Source organism: Cervus elaphus, chromosome 11, assembly GCF_910594005.1.
Source record: "Cervus elaphus chromosome 11, mCerEla1.1, whole genome shotgun sequence".
NCBI lineage: Eukaryota > Metazoa > Chordata > Mammalia > Artiodactyla > Cervidae > Cervus > Cervus elaphus.
In genome coordinates, this window is record NC_057825.1 from 73927953 (window position 1) to 73949676 (window position 21724).

Below are 21724 nucleotides of genomic sequence, written 5' to 3' on the forward strand. Positions count from 1 at the left end.
GACAGGGAGTCCTGGCATACTGCGATTCATGGGGTCGCAAAGAGTCGGACACGACTGAGCGACTGAACTGAACTGAAAGGGGCCTGGCGGATGTTGGCAATTTGATCTCTGGTTCCTCTGCCTTTTCTAAAACCAGCTTGAACATCTGGAAGTTCACGGTTCACATATTGCTGAAGCCTGGCTTGGAGAATTTTGAGCATTACTTTACTATCGTGTGCGATGAGTACAATTGTGTGGTAGTTTGAGCATTCTTTGGGAGACATAAGTTTGAGTAAACTTCGGGAGTTGGCGATAGACAGGGAGGCCTGGTGTGCTGCAATTCATGGGGTTGCAAAGAGTCGGACACGACTGAGCGACTGAACTGAACTGAACTGAAAGGAGCCTGGCAGGCCATGGTCCATAGGGGTCACAGAGAGTTGGACACAACTGAAGCAACTAAGCATGCACTCAAAGGACAATACAAAAAGATAGAGGAGAACAATGAGGGGGAAACCTTAAAAATCCAGGAATACTTGCCAATGTGAAATTTAGTTAAATTTTCATTTGGAAGGACAGTATGCCAACAAATGACACTCTCTCTGTCTCTAGTAAGTGCCCCACAAATATGTTTAAACTAAAATACTTGAAATATTTTTTGAATGACCTGTAATGTTAAAGAGTAAGTTTAAAGTGGTATGCAACATATCCCATAATTTTAATAAAATTAAGTATGTATGTGCAGATAGATAGATAGACTAATAGAGTCAGACAACCAGGCAGGAGAGTTATTAAAACAACTGATAATAGTAATTCTCTCTGGATAATGGAATGGAATTTGGAGTAATTTTTGTTTTTTCCTTTACTGAATCTTCCAAGTCTTCTAATCATTCTATTTATACATTACTTTTATATCCTTTTAAAGGCTTTATCAAAATCTATTTGGGACAAAAATCAGTACATGCATGGCCTTAGCTACAGAACAAAAAAATATCAGATTTTAAAATAAGGAAGAATTAAGATAGACATTTAAAAATCACTTCCTAATAAAAAGTGATTTGGCATTGCAAGAGTTGGCTCATGGAGACATTTAGACAAATAACCCACAGTTTTCTGGACAAGAAAATTAGGCAAGGAGTGGTCTCCAGTGGCCTCATGGCAGCTCCTCACTCTAGGATGCTAGGCTTCATTTCTAAGCTCCTTGTAAACAGACAGGCATCAGTGACTTCATTTATCCTCAAGCATCATGTTGATATAAAGATAACACAATGCATTCTTTGCAAAGACATTTGTGGAGCCCAGGGAGATTTTAACACTAGAGCCCTTGACTGTATGCCCAATAGGTTCCACTTGTCCCTCTTTTCCTCTGTAGGCACGGCTAACCCCATGTGGTCGTGTATGTGGGGAAACTAAAAATTTGCCATTAAATTGGCTTCATTAAGCCTGAGTCAATTTATATTAGATATCTGATTCTCACTCTGGAAGGAGAGCATTGATCTTTGAGTTTCACAGGGTCAGTTATTGCATACAATAGTCATACTGAGAGGCTGAGAGGCCAGCGAGTGAGGTCATGGAATATAAAAGACAGAGGCTATTCCCTCTCTTCTCACCCACGTCTACTTTCTGCTCACCACAGTTCTTTGAACAAAAAATGTTCTTTCCTGCTTGCACACTTGTACCCAGGTCAATTTTCCTGGCTGGAATGTACCCTTTATTTCTATAGATCTGAACCCTATCCATCCTCAGGACTAGCCCACATAGCACCTGCTACCGAAAACTTCACACTCCTGCAGCCCTCACCACAGACCCCGTTTCTCTGACCTCCCATGATCAGTACCACACAGTCAGCTCCTAACTGTATCTGCTGTGACATGCCCCTTACTGCTTCCCATATGCATATCTTGTCTCCCCAACCAGGCTTTAAACTCTTACAAGGAGAGCAGAGCTCATCACACAAACACGCTTCATAGCACACTGTTCTGTATCTGGTATATCCTTGGTAAATATTTATTCACTGATTATTTGGAAATATATCAGGAGCCAGCTATACAATCATAGGCATTCTTAACAAGTTCAGTTGCAAGACAGCCTCATGATCCAACTATATTTTGTCTACTAGAGACTCATTTAACATTCAAAAACACAAATTGAAAGCTAAAGGATTCAAAAAGACATTTCATGCAAAAAGGAACCAAAAGAGAGATGGAATGGCTATACTAATATCAGACAAAATTGACTTTAAATAAAAAATTGGTACAAGAGACAAAAAAAAAAAAGATAGTACATATTGCTAAAAGGATGAATCCATCAAGAAGTTATAACAACTGTAAATATATGTGCACCGAACAACAAAGTTAGAGATTTCAATACCCACTTTTAATAATGGATAGAACATCTAGATAGTAGATGTTCAGTCTGAAAGTTACTCCCTCCTCCAAATGCCAATTGGAAAGAAAAAAGAGCAAGATCACCCCTGGTGTTGTAAGTGTCTCCGCATCTTTTGTGACATTGCTTTTCTATCACTGTTCAGATGCACTTTACCATGAGTTGTCATCTTGGGCATCAAGGCTGCCCTCCTCTCAGGTCACAAGTCCAGGCTTAACCCTACTCTTCAGATTTCACACAGTACCAGGGAGATAGGCCTATGGAGCATCCAGTACCAGTTACATCTTGTCCCACCAAAGCACTTAGACACTTGTCTGAGCCTAGCCTCTACTCAGATTTCCTACTCCTCAGAAAAATTTCAAGAGTCCTTCCCCTACTTCCCCCTCCTCACCCCATCCCAATCCTGAGCTGTGGTTAGATATTGCCTCCTATCTTTCTTCAACAAGTCTCTGACCTCAGATTCAGGGAAAACTGATTAGACACTTTTTCTTTCCATCCTGAAAGTCCTTGGGTAAAACTGGCTCACTCCTCCTTTGTCACTAACTCTGCAAAACAAGGGGTGAGAAATTTTTGGCCAAATCACACAAACCATAAAAGGCCTTATGAAACCTTAATTAAAGAAAAATGAGAGAAGGGCTTCTGCATTTGTACAAATGAGAAGGCTGCTCAAGTGGCCCTTCACAGGAGATAGGGATGACCAGCTTCTCCAGATTTTCTGCTATATTTCCATATTATATATAATATTATATATATATCCTGTAACACAACTAACTACCAAATGAGTAATGTAGACAAATATTAGAGGAGTTCGAGATCAGGAAGATCAAAGAGGTTTGGAGGTACCCAGAACACTTTTAATTTGCTATTTGGAATGTTGAATTTTTCATCAAAATATTACCCATACAGATTAACTTTTAAGAGAAAGTATTTTGTGACACAAACTCCTTTATTCAAGTTCAACTTCATAATAAATTTTCCCTTTAGCACAGTCATATTGCTTCCAATTTTTCCCATTTTTATTTTATTTTTCCCCCATTTTTAAAGAAATTATCTTTCTTTGGATAAGTTCTTTTCTATTTCCATTTTTTCCAGTAAAGATTTCCTTGATTAGTTGCATTTCTATTTGTTTTTTAACAGTTTTATTGAGATATAATTCACATTACATACAATTCATACATTTAAAATGTACAGTTTGAAGATTTTTAGTATATTCACAGATCTGTGGAATCATTACCACAATCAATTTTAGAATTTTTTTTTTATCATTTTCAAAGGAAATCTCATACACATTAGCAGTCATTCTCATTCTTCTTCAATTCCCCAGACCTATGCAACCACTAAGTAATCATGTCTTTATGGATTTTCCTATTCTGGACATCTCATACAAATAAAATCATACACTATGTCATCTTTTGTGACTGGCCTCTTTCACTTCGAATAATGCTTTTAAGATTCATTCATGTTGTAGCATGAATCAGAACTTTATTCCTTTTTATTGCTGAATATTTCTTTGTATAAATATACCACATTGTACAGCTTCCCTGCTGGCTCAGATGGTAAAGAATCCACCTGCAATGTGGGAGACCTGGGTTCAATCCTTGGGTGGGGAAGATCCCCTAGAGGGGCAAATGGATACCCACTCCATTATTCTGGCCTGGAGAATCCTATGGACAGAGGAGCCTGGAGGGCTACAGTCCATGGGGTCACAAACAGTTGGATGCGACTGAGCCACAACCACACACATTCCACATTGTGCTGATCAGTTCATCAGCTGATGGACATACGGGTTGTTTCCACTTCTGTGAATAATGCTACTATGAGCATCCACACTCAAGTTTTCACGTGAATGTATGTTTTCATTTATTTCGATATATACCTAGGAGTAGAATCATCATTTGATTGCATTTGACCTGACCTAATTTTCCTGATTAACACTCCTTCCATTGTGTTTTCTTTTACAAAGTAAAGTACAGAAAGATACAGGGAGAGACAGGGTGAGAAGACAGAGGATGTATCTGCTCAAGTGTCTTGTCTGAAGTTCCTGAGGACATTCAGAATCAAATGATCTATAGCAATCAATGTGATTGGGTCAAAATATCCCATAAAGAAAAAGTTTTCTGGAAGAACAAAGGTCTACCCTGAGTTGAGCTGCTTACACAAACAGCTGGAGGAGAAGAGAAAGAAGACGGCACTCCAGCAGGGGCCACAGCGTAAGCAAAGCACTGGTGTTTGGGCTGAGTATGGAGCATTTGGGAGATAAGTTGCAAGTAGTAAAAGGTGAGGTTGGGATGATTTGATGGGAATCACATCATCAAGGTCTTTGAAGAGCAGCCACAAGGGTTTAAAGACTAAATTTTTATGGTTTTGAAGGAACCATTGGAGACTGTAGTCTAGGGACATGAGTGACATGATCAGATCAAATGGACTTGATCAGGGTAATGACGGGCAGGTACAGGCAGGATAGACAGAAACATGGACACATTGTGATAGCAAGTCCCCATTTTTTGGAGGCTGTTACAGCAATTCAAGGTTGAGGTTAAAGCTTTGTGGATAGCCAGCTTGAAGCTGGTGACTTACATTGATTCAGTGGGCAAAGGCAGCATTCATCATGGCGCTGGTTCCCCAAAGGACCCAAGTCTATGTCCAGGGAAGTGATCATTTCCCTATTATATAAATCAATTAGGTCATTCAGAGCTGAGATCAATGCCAGGGGTTTGCTACTAATCAAGCTAGAATAACAAGCTGGAGGACAAGGCAGGCCCTCTGCCAAATGGGTAAGGAGAAAGTCCAGAGGCACAGAACACTGCAGCAAAGCGCTCTGTTCCTGCCCTGGGAGTCTGGGCGGAGAAAACCGCCGAGAGATCTGGCAATGTCCTTCAGCTTCATCTGGAGACTCTAGGGCCAACTCCTGGAATGACAGTTCTGGGCCTTCTGTCAGACCTGACCAGTCAAGTGGAATCCAGCCCTGGAGGCCCATGGCTGGGCTGTCCTCCCTACCTGCAGGAGCTTGTAGAGACAGGGATATTATAGGGATGGAGGAACAGGCTAGGGTGATGACACTAGTAGTGAGCCCAGGGGAGGCAAGGCTTGGAGAGAATAATTGAAGTGTATTTTGTCAATAATAACAATAGTCTGCAATGACAATGATTTGTGTTTACATAAGGCTCCCACTGTGCTTCAGAAAAAGAGAGGGCTCTATATTCTCAGTGGATGAGATGCTCTCCCTCACTCAAAGGTTCCCCTGACCCTTTCTGAGAAGACTGTAAAGCTAGCCACAAGCCATCCAGGACCAGTAAGGCTACTTCTGACTCTGTTAGTGGTGGAGCCTCTCCCATTTGTCCCTTCCCTACCACAAAGGAGAGTGCAGTTGGCTCCAGCTAAAAACTGGAGTAGAATTTCTAAGAAGAGCCAAGTCTCTGATGTGTCCTGGTTTGGGAAAAGCAGTATCTCAAGTCCGATGCCTTTCAGCTTCTGGACAGCTCTCTTGTCCCCACCAGCCTCCAGTCTTCCTGTCAGGGCATGGGTCAGAAGCGTTTCCAGGCTTTGAAACGCTCAGTGAATGGTGGAGGCTTGCTCAAGAACCACTTTGAGTTCCTTGACACTTAGGGGACTGACGATGCCACTACTTTGGGTGGAACTTAGCTTGAATATTTTCTATTGTGGAGATCAGACAGCCTGAGATTTGGGGTGGGGGGTTGGTTTTGGATTTCCTCACAGTTCACCCATCTAGGGTATCTAAGCACAGTCCCCATCATTATCTTCATTTTCTGTCATCTGCATCATCTCATCATTATTCAGGGTCCCCCTCTCCTGTGGAAGGGGGACGGACGGACTAGGGGCTGGCTGCCAGAAGAGGACAGTTTTCTGTCTGTTCCAAGGGCATTCCTCGACACAGAACTTAAGAGATCCAGGCAAAGCCGGCCTGCGTCTGGGCGAAGAAGCTCCCGCGGTAGGGCCGAGCCTCGCGTGGTGTTCCCCTGTTGCGGCGGGGCGGAGAGGGCGGAAGATATCCGGCCCCCGACACACACCCTCCCCCTCAGGGCTCAAGAACACAGCCTTCCCACTGCTGGCCTGGGGGAGCCGGTTAGGGAGCTCTCCCTACATCTCTACCCACCCTGCCGCCTCCAGGATCTTAACCAGGGTCCCCCACCACCCTGGGTAGAAGGATCAGAGGGTAGGGGTGACGAATGGAGACCCCGGGTGGGCCTGAACGCTCCCTTCTCCCGAGGCACCTTGGTCCCCTACTCGCGCTTGACTCCTCCCCCGTCTCTATTCCGCAGCGTCCCCGCCCTGCCAGCACTCTGCTTCAGCGACCGCACCTGCCTTAGGGGTCGAGGGGACACACGGGAGGCAGAAAGGGAAAGAGAGGGTTTGGGGAGCGTAGCGCATCAGGGTGACCGGCTGGGCCCGTGCCGCGCGTCCCCGCAGCCCGAGCGCAGCCCGCCCCGCGGCTGCCGCACCGATGCGCTGTCCGCGGTGCTGACGCCGGCCGCCCTCTCGGTAGGCAGGGGGAGGAGACGCCCTCGTTCTCCCGCCGCCCGGAGCCCAGTGACCCCACCCCCGCACCTAAGTAGGATCCTTTCCCCCGAAGGAACTCTCCGAGACCGGGCGCCGCGGATGGATCCAGGAAGAAGAAGCGAGCGAAAGGGAACTTAAACTTCGGACTGGAGCCCGAGAACCGGGTGTTGGGGAACTAGCGACTTTCGGCCTCCAGCACCTGAGACCGCAGGGCAACGTCAAGTTGAGCAAAGTTTGGCGGCCGCTTGGACATAAGGGAGGGATTCCGGGGCTGAAGCGCAGGGAGGGACTGGACGGTGTTCCCCGGCGGGGTGGTAGCTGCACCGCAGCCCGGACACCTGCTTCGGTGCCCCGCATTGGTGTCACCGGAACGACCGGGAAGGCGTCGCAGGAGCCCAGCTCCCCACCCCTTCTCTCCCGTCCTTACTCCCCAACCCCCAACACCCCGCCCCGGGCGCCGGTGACTCCGCCTCTCCCTGGCGGGCGGCTCTCCGGCTGGAGCTGGAAAGGGAGCGCTTCCCCGGACTCTGCTCGGTTCCAAGGCTCCGAAGCCGACGCCGCCAGCTCAAGCCCGGGGGCGGGAGCTGGACTGCCCACGGAGCCTGCGTCTGGGAGCCGCTTGGCAGGAACGCCTCATGGGACGCCCCCGGGGTCTCTCTCCGAGCCCTGCTGCCCTGTCCCAGTCCTAGGCGCCCGGGCTCTACAGCCCGCCCCGCCCGCAGTCCGCGGCCTGATTGGAGGGGAGTATGAGGCCCGGGGCCCCGCGGACTCCGGCCACAAGGCGGCAGGGGCCTACCTTGAGACCCCCGCGCACGAGGGCGGTGGGTGAGGAGCCGCGGGAGCCGGCCAGGCGTCGGGGCGCGGAGAGGAGCGCCCCAGCTCTGGCCCCCGAAGGGCCGCGGGACCCGTGTGCGGCCTGAGCGCCGAGGAGGAGGCGAAGGCGCCCTGCCGTCCGGGCTGCTCCGCGGCGGCCCCAGTCCCCTGGTCACCATCCTCACGTTTCTGCTCCCGCGGGGGAGATGTCGCGGCCCGGGCCCCGAGCGCCGCCCCGGCCCCGGGGCTGAGCTCCGGACCATGTCCTCCCGCAGCCCCCGGCCCCCGCCCCGCCGCTGCCGCCGCCGCCTGCCGCGCCCCTCCTGCTGTTGCTGCTGCTGCCGCCGCTCACACCTCAACGAGGACACGGGCCGCTTCGTACTGCTGGCGGCGCTCATCGGCCTCTACCTGGTGGCGGGCGCCACCGTCTTCTCGGCACTCGAGAGTCCGGGCGAGGCGGAGGCACGGGCGCGCTGGGGCGCCACGCTGCGCAACTTCAGCGCGGCGCACGGCGTGGCCGAGCCGGAGCTGCGCGCCTTCCTCCGGCACTACGAGGCCGCGCTGGCAGCCGGCGTCCGAGCCGATGCGCTGCGCCCGCGCTGGGACTTCCCCGGCGCCTTCTACTTCGTGGGCACAGTGGTGTCGACCATAGGTGAGCTACGCGCCCGGCGCGCCACTTTCCTCTCCGCGTCTTTCACCTGCTGCCCTTTCCACTGCTCCGGGGCTCGAGCCGCGTCCCTCGGCTTCCTCTTCCCTTCTAATGCCCGAGTGCTTACTTTCATCGCGCCCTCTCCTCCCCGCCAGTCCCTCTCTTCCTGCTTCGTGTCCCTCTTTACTGGCTTTAGGCGCGGGAGGTGGCCTGAAAGGCCCATCACTGGCGCTTACCCAGTGGTGACTGCCCGGCCGAGAGGCCAAACGGGGAGAACCCTTACCCAGGTACTGGGCAGACCGGGGGCCGCCCGCGCTCCAGCGCTTGCCAACTCCGTGACCTAACCTCTTGTGTCTCAGTGTTCGCTTCTGAAAAGGACAGGGGAGAGTATGTATGGGGGGCCTGGGGCTTCCTTCTTATTTCTCACGGCCCCCGGTCCTCGGTTTCCTCATCCAGGTAATCTGGAAAGCCCTTTCTCTCTCCTAGCGTTTTTGTCTCTTTTCCCTCTCTTCTTTCTTTTCCCATGCGTTTTCCCGAGTCCTCTAGACCCTTTACCTTGGAAAAGGTGACCATTTTTCAGACTAATCCCCAGGTCTCCTTCCACCTTTTCCCTACAGTCTGTACCATCCCTTCCCAAAGCAAAAACCCATTAGACTTGGAGAATAGGACTTCAGCTGCTCTTATTCTGGTTTTCTGCCCTTACTATCCACCCTGCAATTTCCCTCCAATTTCTTGACCTCTTTTCTTTGTAACCTTGTTATCTTTTCCAATAAATATTGGCACCAAGGGGTAGCTTGTATGCAGGGGTTAGCTTCTCTATACTTTCCATCATCCCTTCCTCTTATTTGCAGTAAAAACAGCTCATGGTTTTGTAACAGTACAGGAAATGCTGTGTAAATGTTCCTTGAAGCCCTTCCCCCCACTTCTTTTACCCTCCTCTGAGCTTCTTCTATAGAGATTCAGGAGCCACCACGGCTCCCCACTCCACCCTGTCTCTGTCTCTCTTCTTCTCTTACCCACTTTGTGCATCCCCCCATTTCCGGGTGTCATGTGCGACAGATCTCCTCCCATTACTGTATAGAGTGCAGAATAAATACAAGATTGTTACTTTGGCATGACTCTGTGTCTCATCCACTCCTCCTTTGAGTCCCAGGGTGAAAAAAAGCATTTGGCTGCTCTTGCTTCCAGTCACCCCAAAGCACTATCTGCTGGTGGTAGGTTTGGCAGAGGGGACTGGAGTCACAGGACTGAAAGGTGAAGGATTTCGTAGGCAGCCTTCTCTGGGTGAATTCTGGCCTGGAGTGGTACACCAGCTTAGAGATGGGGTATGGACTAACTGCCCAGTGTAAGCCATTGCAGATGGCTGCTGGAAGGCAGAAAGACTGCATCCATGTGCAGAGCATGAGCAACTAGAGGTGGCTCTCTGAGCGTATATGTACAGTCTACGAAAGGACTTCTTTTCAATGAATTTTCATGTGTCATGTTTGATCTGATGACTTAAAATAGAAAAGGCAAATATGGCCCAAGTCCAAAGCACAAACAAATTGGATTAAAATACCCTGTAAAAGCTATATCATGTTGTTATGGTGATTGAAGATATAAAATGACCCCCTTAAAAAAAATCCCCTTTTAAGAACTGCATCAAGTTGCTATAGCAACTAGTTTTTTTTTTAAGTGCTTTAAAAGTGCTAAAGATGCTTAGTCCTGATGACATCATGTGTTCATAGCTCATTATTGATTTATGTTCTTCCTCTTTTAAACGCACCCATTTGCTTTCACCTAGAGGCACACCTGTGCACATATTGGACAGTCACAGCATTTCTGTCCCGGCGGTGTGCTCTGACTTTGGCTTCCTAATGGGACCCACTGGTTAAGGGAAAAGGTGACAGCAATGTCTCCTTCCCCTGCAGGCCATGAGTCCGTCTAGATGGGGCCTCATTCCAGTGACCTGTGGTCCCTGTGCCTTTCTGATGAGCTCCCTTCTTCATTCATTCACTGCCTTTATTCACTGCCCAGCCATGGCTTCTACAGCTTCTTTTCAGCCCTATGCACAAAATCAAGTCAACATGTTGGCAAATTGTTCCAAGCCTGAGCCTTTAATCTACTGGCAGGATTGGCTGTTTTTTAGTCAAGCAGAAAGAAACTATGTTCTCTTTCTTGATTTGTGTTTGGGAATGTAGGCAAGCCTTGTAGGAGGACTATGTTGAAGCTTGTGGCTATGTTACAAATGACCCAGCACATTGTTTCCAAAATCTGCTGCAGGGAGACATTCATCTTGGATAAGAGCTGCATTTAGGGACCAGAATCAGCTGGTGGACAGCTCAGCATTCAACTAGCCCCTTTGCAGAGGTGCCAAGAGAGCCACATAGGTAGCAGGGTCTCTGCCAGTGACCCATCTGCTGTCATGGTCTCAGGCAGTTAGATAAGTTCTGCTGAATCCTGAAGTAGCATGATTTTTATTTCAGTCTTCTTTTGCAAAAATGTACTTGGATGAAATTTAAGTAAAGACCTACATACGTCAGTTTCACTTCTGTTTATATAGTTCCTTTCCCTTAAATGCCCTGAGTCTTCAGAGACAATGATTATCACTACTGGTGCTTTTATGGATTCAGCAGCTCAGGGAGCCAAATCTGAGTCCAAAATGGGCCGTCAGGATTCGGTATCTACCATGTCACCCAGTGAAGAGGAAAATTAGCATGCACTCAGTTTTATTTGAATATCACAGTGTGAATGCTCCATGCAACAATGTGGACGTTTTCTTGTATTGTGTAGACCCAGCTAACAGATTTGTCTAGACCTTAGTGTAGAAAACTCTGCCATCATTTATCCCATAAATATGGTATATTGTCATATAATGTGTATATCAGGCCCTGAGTGCTATATTTTGAAAGGTTAAAGCTTATTCTACAAGGCAAGGGTTGAAGCATATTCCAACAAGGGCAGTTGAATTGCAATGTTCACGGGCACTACATCTTGGCTAGCCTCACTAATGATGATTGGAACAAGGAGGAGTCCTTTGGTCCAGCCCCATGTGGCTCAGAGTGTTAAGGGATGTGTCTCGGGTCACAGTTAATTATGTGTTCAGCTGGGTCCAGAATCCAAGTTATGCTGTGTTTATTCTGCCAGTTTCATTCATATAATTGGTGGGCACATTCTTGTTTGAGGCTGAAGTATTTAATGTGTGTGTGTGTCTGACACCGCAGCAGGGCTGGGCAGACAGACTGGTCTGTTGGTCAGGCCAACAATTAAGTCCAGAGAGAACTTGAAGGATCAGACACATCTTAGAGTTCAGACAGGCTAGAAAGAAGCATCTGGCAAGTCTTAGACAGCTGGGAAGACAAGAGCCAGTACCAAGAAGGTCAGAGACAGGAATGCTAGCAAGTAGGAGACATTTGGGTAAATTCTGGTCCAAGAACAGTAGCCACTTGCTCTCTGCCTTCTTTTGCACTAGTTTGTGTGTGTGTGTGTGTGTGTGTGTGTGTGTGGGTGGGTGTGTAGAGGAGGGGAAGAAGGGGCAGGAATGGGCCTCCAGCTAGAGGGAGAGATAGAAGAAAAATTCAGGTGTGGCTGTGTATACTCAGGTTAGATGAAACGTCCTAATGAGGTAGAATATTTGTCCTGACATTTGGCTTGAGCAAGGCCCATATCTGGAGCTAGGTAATCTGCAATTGTGAGACACATGTGTGTCCACACAACACAGACCCAGTGGGAAGATTTGCCAGTGATTGTTCAATGGTAGTTGAGGCTGAATAGAAATTCAGTCTGAATAGCTCAAGTAAAATAAAAATCCACTTTGTGGTCTAAATTATTCATATTGATTGCTTACACTGAACTGAAATCCTGGGCAATTATTTCTCCCATTTATGCTCTGTGACATATTCCCAAGGAGATGAAATCAAGTTTGTTTTAATGTAAATGCATCCAGTTATTCATTCCTCCATTTAACAAAATCCTAAGCAAGCAGAACTCACAACCATGCATGTATCGCCTGTGGCATGTTGTTATCTGCATCTCCCATGATAACTTGAACTCCTGAAGATAAAGACAGTAACTGGTGTTCTTTTAGCACTAAACAGTATTCTTGGAGGTAGTCCCTAGGTGAATGATATTCAAACATACAAAGAGTATTAATATGTCATTTCATATCCTAAAGGATGTTTTATTGGTTTACTTTGAAAAGATTAAAAGGAAACTCTCCACTGGGGTTTTAATTATGCAACTGCTGTCAGATTTACACATAGGGAAGAACATATTTAAAAGTCTCTCTCAAATGGCAGCTTGATATAAACAGAAATATTTTTGCTTCCTTTTATTAGGTTTTCTGGCAGCGTATTTTAGCTATAAAGCTAAAACCATGCCGCTCTAGCCGGCATGGTGTAGGTATAAGAGATGTCACTTTTGGCACTGCATAATTTAGCTTGCTACTTTCAGAATTAGGCATACTTAATTATTCAACTGCAAGATTAGTAACAAGTTCTAACTTTTTTCTTCCTTTTTAATATGGAGTTTTTAAAATGTTTTTGTTTCAAAGGAAACTAAGACATTATAAGACCGAAATGTCACTACCACATTTACACTCGGTTTTCTTCTGACATGTATGTAATCCAGCTGGAGCTGTCTCTGATGCTAGGAGTAAAATATATTACCCAGAAGGAGAGGAGCACCTTTATTTGCTTATTTCTCTCATCAGTTTGTTTTTTTTTTTAAATTGGAAGATGATGCTGTGACAACTTTGAAGGACATTTGTGGGGGTGGGGTGGAAATCCATCATTAGATTTGGAACTCCAGATGGACAGCGAGGAAAATGCATTCTAATTCATTGCTCCTTCCTCAGCAACTAGCACTGGACCCAGCACATTGTAAATGGTCAATAATTATGATAACTCATAATACTCTGCCCTCATATAACTGTTTTCATTTTTGCAAGGTCCCTTGCAGTACTTTCTTTTGTAGGAAAATGAAAGGAAACTGATTGACAAGTGCTGAACTGCTTTTGGTCTAACATTTTATAATGTCATCAGTGTTGTTTCCATCCTTCCACATGTCCTTCACACACTCATTTTATTTATTTATTTTTTAGCTGCGTGTGTCTTTGTTTCTGCACGTGGACTTTCTCTAGTTGCAGCAAGCGGGGGCTACTCTTCATTGTGGTTTGCTGGTTCCTCATTGTGGTGGCGTCTCTCCTATTGTGGAGCGCAGGCTGTAGTTGCATGGGCTTCAGTAGTTACAGTTTGTGGGCTCCAGAGCACAGGCTCAGTAGTTGTGGTGCAGGGGCTTAGTTGCTCTGCAATATGTGGGATCTTCCCAGACCAGAGATCGAACTGGTATCCCTTGCATTGTAAGATGGATTCTTAACCACTGGACCACCAGGGAAGCACCACATACTAATTTTAATGAGTGCCTAATATTCTCTCTAAATGATGTGCTATAATTTACTACCCCCATTGCTGGGTGTCTGGGTGTGGTTCTCAGTTTGGGGAGCTATTTTGAGTAATACCACAGTGATTATCTTTATGCAGATGGCCTTTTCTTCATGCAATATCTCCTTGGGTTGAATTCCCAGCAGTGAAATTGATAGTCAGGAGACACTGCCATTCTTCATGGCTCTTGGGGCCAGTCCCTTTGGAGTGAAGGACTGTCTGATCTCTCCTGAGCTGAGCCTACAGCCTCTACAGAGCCTAGAAGAGACTAGACAGTTACCCAGCAAATTGCTCCATGGAAACAGCCACAGGTCCACTTGGTTTTCTCCAGGATTGAGCTCAGACCCTGGGACTGAGCTGACCCCTGACCAGGGCAGTGGCTTCAGCATCTTCAGCCTCTCTTGCTTTACTGAGGGCCACTTCCTTTGGGGAATTTGGGTGAGTGGAGAAGGGCAGGAAGGAAAACAGGAACAGCTTCCCAGCCATCAAAAACAGAGAGGGAATACCTGGAGCCTCTTCCTTCCCGTCCCCTGCATTCCCGGGGATGTCTGCCACCACTTCAGGGCAAGCCAGCTGACGGAGAGGGTGTGTCCCTTTGATCCTGACTGTGCCCAAGGACCCCAGCCTGGACTGGCCCAGAACTGTGCCACATGGAGCAGATACCTATCTCTAGAATATTCCAGCTGTAAAAATCCTCTAGAACTTTCTCCAAGCATTTATACCTTTTTGTCAACAAAAAAACAGCAAGCCACCTATTACAGAAAGAAGACAGTAGCTGAAGTCTTACAGTGTCTGGACACAAAGGCATTATTTTCCCAGTAACAGATACTGCTGACCAAGAAGGCGGGGCAGCACAGAGCCGTGCTTCTCAATCAAGACAGTATCCGAATTACTAGCTTTGATCATAGTGCGGGTGTCAGTTTCAGGAGGTCTGGGTGGACCCTGAGACTCTGCATTCCTCACTAGCTCCGAGAGATGCCCATATCCTTGGTTCCCAGAGTGCACTGGACACAGCGTGGGTATAAAGCAGCAGCAGTGAGTCAGGGACTGCAGCCTAGACCCGCTCTGCCCCTCACTGGCTGCATGGCTGTAAGCAGGAACGGTCACCAGGCGGGGCCGCAGCGTCTTCATTCCTAAAAGTAGGGAGTGCCGGGGTCACCTGGGTCCCCTCCAGCTCTGATGCTCTCATATCTGGGAAGGTGGCTTGCTCACATCCTCTGGTGCCCTCAGTGCAGGCTAAGCACACCAACTCTGCAGCCTGGGTCCCGGTCCCAGTTCTGCCACTTCCGAGCCGCGCGCTCCTAGTGAGAGGGCATGCCTCTTCTCACCTCAGTTTCCTCCTCTGAAAAGTGAGGATAGCAATGCTCCCTGCCCATGGGCGCCCACAAGGGAAGAAGGAGCTAATCTGTATGTGCAGTGCCTGGCAAGCCCTCAGAAAGCATCAGCCCCTCAGAACAGGGTGAGCCTCATGGGCGAGCCCTGCACTGCCCCCCTGCGCAAAGGGAAGCTGAGCTCAGCCCTGACCCACCGTTCTGCGTCCAGCCCTCTGGGTCTCACCGCCCCTGCCCTGTGGCATCTACCACCCTCTCATGGGCCGCTATCTCGGGGGCGCATTGCTGTCTGATGCTGTTACATAACTGACCTGGGAGGGAGCTCTTTAAAATGCATTTTCTTTGGGTCTTCAACTGGAATTTTTAATGCCTCGTGTGTGTGCTGTTTGATCTTTTTAAAGATGATTGGTGAATAACTGAACGAGTGACCGAGTGGTGGTTTAGACTGGTGTCCCCTGCTGTGTCTCTGGTCCTCACCCCTCAAGCAGAGCCCTGGAAAGCCACCCTCTATCCCCCCGCTGCCCACCCTCTGGGTTTGGTGGGCCGGCGCCTCTTGGCATAGCCTGGGCTTAGGGGGAGGTCGTGGAGCTGAGACCTGGCCTCCCCACGCTTCTCTGAGGCGGGTCTGGTGTTGGGACTGTGGGGAGAGGCAGTGGTAGGATGGCACGATGGCATCACCCCATTGTGGGGGGAGCCAGGCTGCTGCTACTCCTTTCATCCTGGGGCTCCTCAGCTCCCTCAATGGGTGGAGACAGCATCCCCAGGTTTAGGGCAGGAGAGGCAAGGCTGAAGAGCCTGCCAGAACGTTCCCTCTCCAGACTCCACCCTGCCAGGAGTCAGGGCCTTTGTTCTGGGGAGCCAAAGGGTAACTGGAGCATCTCTGATCTCTTTGATTATTACCACCATCCCCCCCATCCACACGTGTTATGTTTGCCTGTTTACAGTGTTTTTACTTGTGTTTACTCAGGAATCTTTCCCCAAACCCCAGAACAGCAAAGAGAATGCTGTATTCCCATTTCACAGATGATGAAACAGCTCAGAGAGGTTAAGCAACTTGCCTAGGGTTACAGGGCAAAGAAATCAGTGGCAGGATAGAAGATTCAGGAGCCCTGACTGCACAAGAACCTCTCTGTTGCCCCTGAGCCACGCACAGCCACAGAGGGAGATGAGTCCCAGCCCAGTCTAGGGTCTGCTGGGTAGTGGGGGCAGAGGAGGTGAGTGTGAGGAGGCTCAGGCACAGTTTGGGGATTCGGATTTGGTTCTGCCATTCTCCTTGTAGCCCCAGTGGCTACGCTGAGCCGAGGGCTGCGGGCTTTCCATCCCACACCACCATGCATCCTTTCTGAGGGAGGCCGCAGGCAGGCAAGAGAGTGTGGATGAGCATGGTACTCCGTGCAGAGCTCACTACAACTCCAGCAGCTGTGTTGATGGGAATGTTCGGGGCCCATTGCACCAAGCTCCTGCCCAGAGAAAGGATCTCATGACCTGAAGGCCCTCAGCCTTGTACTTAGGACAGCAGCAGTGGCCAAGGAGAGGTGGGAACAGAAAAGCAAATAACCCGGAGGTCTGCACTTTAGCACACCAGCCAGGAAAGTCTGGGGACATGACCAGGTCAGGACTATCCAAGGGCATGTCTTAGAGGCAAACCTGCTCAGACATTGAGGGAATGCATGAAACCAAGGACCCGCCAGTGCACCCCTGACTCTAGCCACTCTCAACTTCTGGCCAGCCCCCCTCCACCCCACCCTCCCCCACAGCCCCACCCCTGAACTCCAGGCGTGTTCAGGCTCCAGGCCGTTGCTCATACTGTTTTCTCCACCTGGATGGTCTTCCCTTTCTTTCCATCTTTTCACCAAATGAACTTGGTTTTTAAGCTGCAGCTCAGATGAGACCACAAAAGCAAGACCTTCTTGGAGCCCTCTTACTGCCCCAAGACACGTGGTCACTATCTGTTTCTATGCCAGTTTCCCTGGCAATAATGCCAGCCTCTGTTCAGTGGGGTAAGGTATAGTAAAGTCTGGCACAGGACCTAGAACCCAGTAGGTGTCCTTTCTCCTTCCTCCAGGTCAGGAGCCCTGTCTTAGAAGTGCTTGTCACCGCTAGTTAGTGACAGTAACAGCCATATGGCAGCAGCCATGCAAAGAATGACTACTACGAAGTGGGCACTGTGTCTGGAGATGGAGATAATTAAAAAGCAAAGAGGTAGTTTCTGCAAATCATGGAGCAGAATGCTTGGCACAAAGGCGGCGATTAATCAACGTATGTTGAATGGATGGAATGAATAAATGAGTGTGAGTAACTGAAAACCTTGGACTGCTGGAAATAATAAAAAGAAAGTGGAAAAAGCTGGGCGCAGGCTGGGCTCCAGGAACCTCGCAGCACCTGCCTTTCCCTCCATGCCCGGCGGAGCCAGAGGGGCTGGCCGTGCACTGGCCACTGGTTTAACGATCTCTCAGTGGCTGGCAGGTGTGTAGCAGACAGCCAGCTCACTCTGGCTGGGGCTCCCCTGGCGGACAGTGCTGTCTCCGTGGCTCTCTGAGTCAGCCGGGTCCTTGTCCTACCCTGCCTGGGGCCCGGCAGAATTACTGGAGTGAAACCAAACCAGATGATTCTGAGCCTCAGCCCCAGTGCCCCAGGAGTGGTGGGACAAGTTCAGTTCTGAACAATGAAGCCAGGCTTCTGGTCCCAGCTCTCCCACCAGCCCAGATGGCCCATCTGGCCCTGGCCGTCGCTGCAGCTTCCGGCCACAAGGAAGCCCTGCTGAATTCTGCCTCTCAGCTCAATAGCTCTACCTTCTTCATCACTAGCCCATGACGCACCCCTTAGAAGCCAGATGTTGGCTCATAAATTGAACAGAAATTTTATAAGTAACTAAATGCGATTCCACAAATCCAGAAAACCACCTCATCCACATAGCCGAGCACCATCACAATGCCTCTAAAAATACTTGGGAAAGCTTTTATTGGAATGGGGTGTCCCAGCTTTCTGGAAAGTTACAGTTGAGATAAACATAAGCCTCAAATCGCACTCCGCGTGACTTCTCCCTAATCCTTTCCAAATGGCCACGATCTCACCCCCTTGCTGCCAAGTGTTCTGAATTCTGAACGCCTTGTGGTGAGCTGCTCACACCAGGACCTGCCAGAAAAGCTGCAGGGACAGCCCGGGCCAGGGAGGGAAAAGAAAAGACAAAACTGCCCATGCTGAGTGGAACTGCAGGGCCTGACCCTCCCAATACCCGGGAGCCTCTCTCTCCTGTTCTCTGCTCCATCTCTCCGTGCCTGGCACTGGGCTTGGCACATGGGAGGGAGGGGCTCCATGAATACTTGTGGAATGAACATAAATTTGAATAATTGGCCATTTCCAGGATTTTCAACTCTACTTAGACACCAGTCTAACAAAAGAGTAAAATATGAAAATCTCCACTTAATCAGATGATGATTCACTTTGTAAAAGAAAGCTTCAATTTGCAGAGGAATTCACTCTGGTGCTTCTGTAAGTAGCCAGAGACACCAGTGCATTTCAAGTGAGATGCAGCATGCAGCCAGTATGTCAGGAAGCCTGCAGCCACATCAAGTCCCCTTACTGCCATTGCTACACAGACCCCAGATCTCTGAGGCAGCCCAGTCCCTAAAGTCAACGGGTTCTGGTCAAATTCAGTTCAGAGGCGTGGATTTCATTAGCTGATATGAGTGGTGTGCCCTGTTCTGACTGGAGTTGCTCAGATCCGCTGGAGTGGTCCAACCAACAGAGCATATGCACAGCGCATGGAAAGTGCATTATAAAGCTCATTGCTGTGCATTATTCAGCCAGGCAGGCTGGTCCTGTAGGTGCCTCCATGTTAAGAATGAATAAATTTGCATCACCAAGATGCAGATTTCAGTGTAGTGTAGTGATTATGGGCAAGTACTGGGGACCCTGGCCTGCCTTAGGATTCCAGCTCTGTAATTCACTAGTGGGGTTGCCAGGGAACATCTCCTGATCACTTAAGAAGTCCAGCTCACTGCCTTCATCTCCACCCCTGTCCAGTCTCCCAGGCATGACTCATCCAAGACCCCAGCCTCACATTCCTTGACCATCTCATCTATAGAAGTGTTTTCCTCTATCCCCCTCCAGCAAGTCCTCTGTTCCATCCATGTCCAGTGAATAAACTGCACTGCCTTCAAAGCCATGACTAGTGAGCTGCACTGCCTTCAAAGCCCACCTTCTGGTCACCACCTCCCACCTTTCCAGGTCACATCCTCTGTTGCCCCAATATAGTATTCCTTGGACCCCAAACCTGCAGTCTCCTACTCTGATGTTTCCATCATTTTCTTTGGGCCCTCATTCCTTTCTTGACCCAGCTTAGATTCACTCTCTCTGCAAGGACCCTTAGCTTCCTTGCCCCTCTCTCTCCCTGCATTGTGTCCCTATACCTACCCTGGTACCATCAAAATACCAGCTTTCCACCCATTCCTAACCTGTGCCCACGCTGCTCCATGTGACTAGAAAAAATCGTGCAAAGATGCTGACCAGTCCAACTTTAAATTAATGGCCCTGGGGACCAGCCAGACACTCCACCTCGCAGACCCTCCTCCTACGTTCCTACTGTGTCAGTTCACCGCTTATTCCTCTTCTTCCCAGGGAGGCTGACTTCCTAGCCTCCCACACCCCTCACTCTCTGCTCACACTTCATTGAGAAAATAAAAGTAATCAGACAGAGACTCTTTCATCTTTACAACTCCAAATCCATTCATCATGTGGAGCTGCCTCTCCTTTGAAACAGCAGATGGACTGCCCACTTTCAAATGCCTGCCTCACTGGGTCTCATCCTGTCCAGCTTTCTCAAAGACTTTGTTTTTGCCGTTACACACACCATGCACTGTTGGTCTGTCCTCCAGTATGCAAATATGCTGTATTTTCTTCTTAATAGACCCCTCCCTTGACCCTTTGCATCATCCTCCAGCTTCCTCCCCATTTCGCTGCTCCTTTTTACAGGAAAACATCTCAAAAGAGTAGTCAACATCTCTCTTCCTCCACTGAATCCACCCCAAACCAGAGTCCAGCCCCATATTTCCACTGAGTCTGCTCTTGTAAGATCCCCCATGACCTCCTTTCTATAATTCCAGTGATGCCTTCCCTATCTTCATCTTACTCAGCATCTCAGCAACATTTGATACCACCAGCCATCCCTCCTTGAAATCCTCTTTTCTCTTGGTTTGTGAAGCACCACGCGCTCCTTGGTCCTCACTGGCTGCCATCCAGTCTCCTTTGCTGAACCCTCTCCTCTGTGCTTTCTTATTGTTAGAGGGTCCCTTTCTCCCTGGATTCTCTTTCCAGACCTTGTCACTCGACCTGTAGGAGAGGAAAACTTTTTTCTTCTGTCCCCTTAGGTTCTAAACCTGGAGTACTGCAAATTAAACTGATGAAAGAGATGGACATAAGAAAAGGCTTATTATGTATGCATATGGAGGCCTTTATAGAAAAGAATTGAAGACCCAAAGAAAGAGCAATTAAGCCTGGGGCTTATATGCCATTTTAACAAAGCTGTAAATTGTGGAGAAATAATACGGAACAGACAAGGGTTTGGGCTTCTAGGAGCAATAGGTTGTGAGAAGGTAAACATGAGGGGGAAACTTATGGACAGAGGAGCCTGGCAGGCTACAGTTCATGGGCTCATAAAGAATAGGACATGACTGAGTGACTAACACTTTCAAAAAAATTTTTTTTCAATGGAAGGTAAGGGTTATTTTAGTAAGCTTTATTGTGCAGACTCTATCTCTTGCAGTCTTGGGGTGAGAAGTGTCTCTGGTGATTAAAAGTTGTTCTTTCCTGCTGTAGTTGAGAGGAGGGGGGACACCTTCACAAAGGAAAATTTATACCTTACCTTTGGGCTTATAGAGGAAGGGTAGAGAGCTTTTCCTGCATCTGTTGTTTCTCTATTGCCTCTAGCTCAAAATAATCCTTATGCCAACGTTGAATATTTTGGGGTAACATTCTTTGAGCCCTTATAACACTGTTGGCTTTAAACCCTGTCTATCTTCTGATGACTTCTAGATGAATAACCCCAATCTTCCACACTATGCTTCAAGACTGGAGGTCCAACAGCCTAACTGGCGTCTCTGTGTGGAGGCCTAGTATGTATCAAAACTTAAGAAGACCAAAGTAGAACCCTTGATTTCTGCTCTATTCCAGTCTTCTTCATCTCAACATCTCATGCCATCATGAGGAGCTGTCCTTATTCCTTTCTCTCTAATGTTCCATATTCATCATCAGATCGTGTCAGCTCAATCTGCAAAATATGCTCCAATTTTGTTGCAGGAGGGGGGACCCCTTCCAGAGCCCAAGAGTGGACTCTTGTCTGACACTTGGAAATGAATTGTCCAGGGAGATACATGCACTGATGAAGAAAGAGACTTTATTGGAAAGGGGTGCCTGGTTAGAGAGCAGCAGGGTAAGGAGCCCAGGAGAGCTGCTCTGCCATGTGGCCCGGAGTCTCAGGTTCTATGGTGACGGGGTTAGCTTCCGGGTTGTCTCAGGCCACTCATCTTGCCTGTGCCCATATTTGGTCTGACTCAGGGCCCTTCCTGGTGGCACATGCATCCCTCAGCCAGGATGGATTCCAGTGTGAAGGATTCTGGGAAGTTGGCTATCTC

General features: G+C 48.4%; 1 protein-coding gene across 1 annotated transcript in view; it reads left to right on the plus strand.

Moving 5' to 3' along the window:
- Nucleotides 1-7360: 7360 nt before the first annotated feature.
- KCNK12 (potassium two pore domain channel subfamily K member 12) overlaps nucleotides 7361-21724 on the plus strand; it is a 48677-nt gene continuing 34313 nt past the window's right edge. Inside the window, exon 1 of the mRNA XM_043918076.1 lies at nucleotides 7361-8344. Within this exon, the coding sequence (XP_043774011.1) occupies nucleotides 7954-8344 (391 nt within the window). The 5' untranslated portion in view covers nucleotides 7361-7953. The remainder of the gene's footprint in view (nucleotides 8345-21724) is intronic.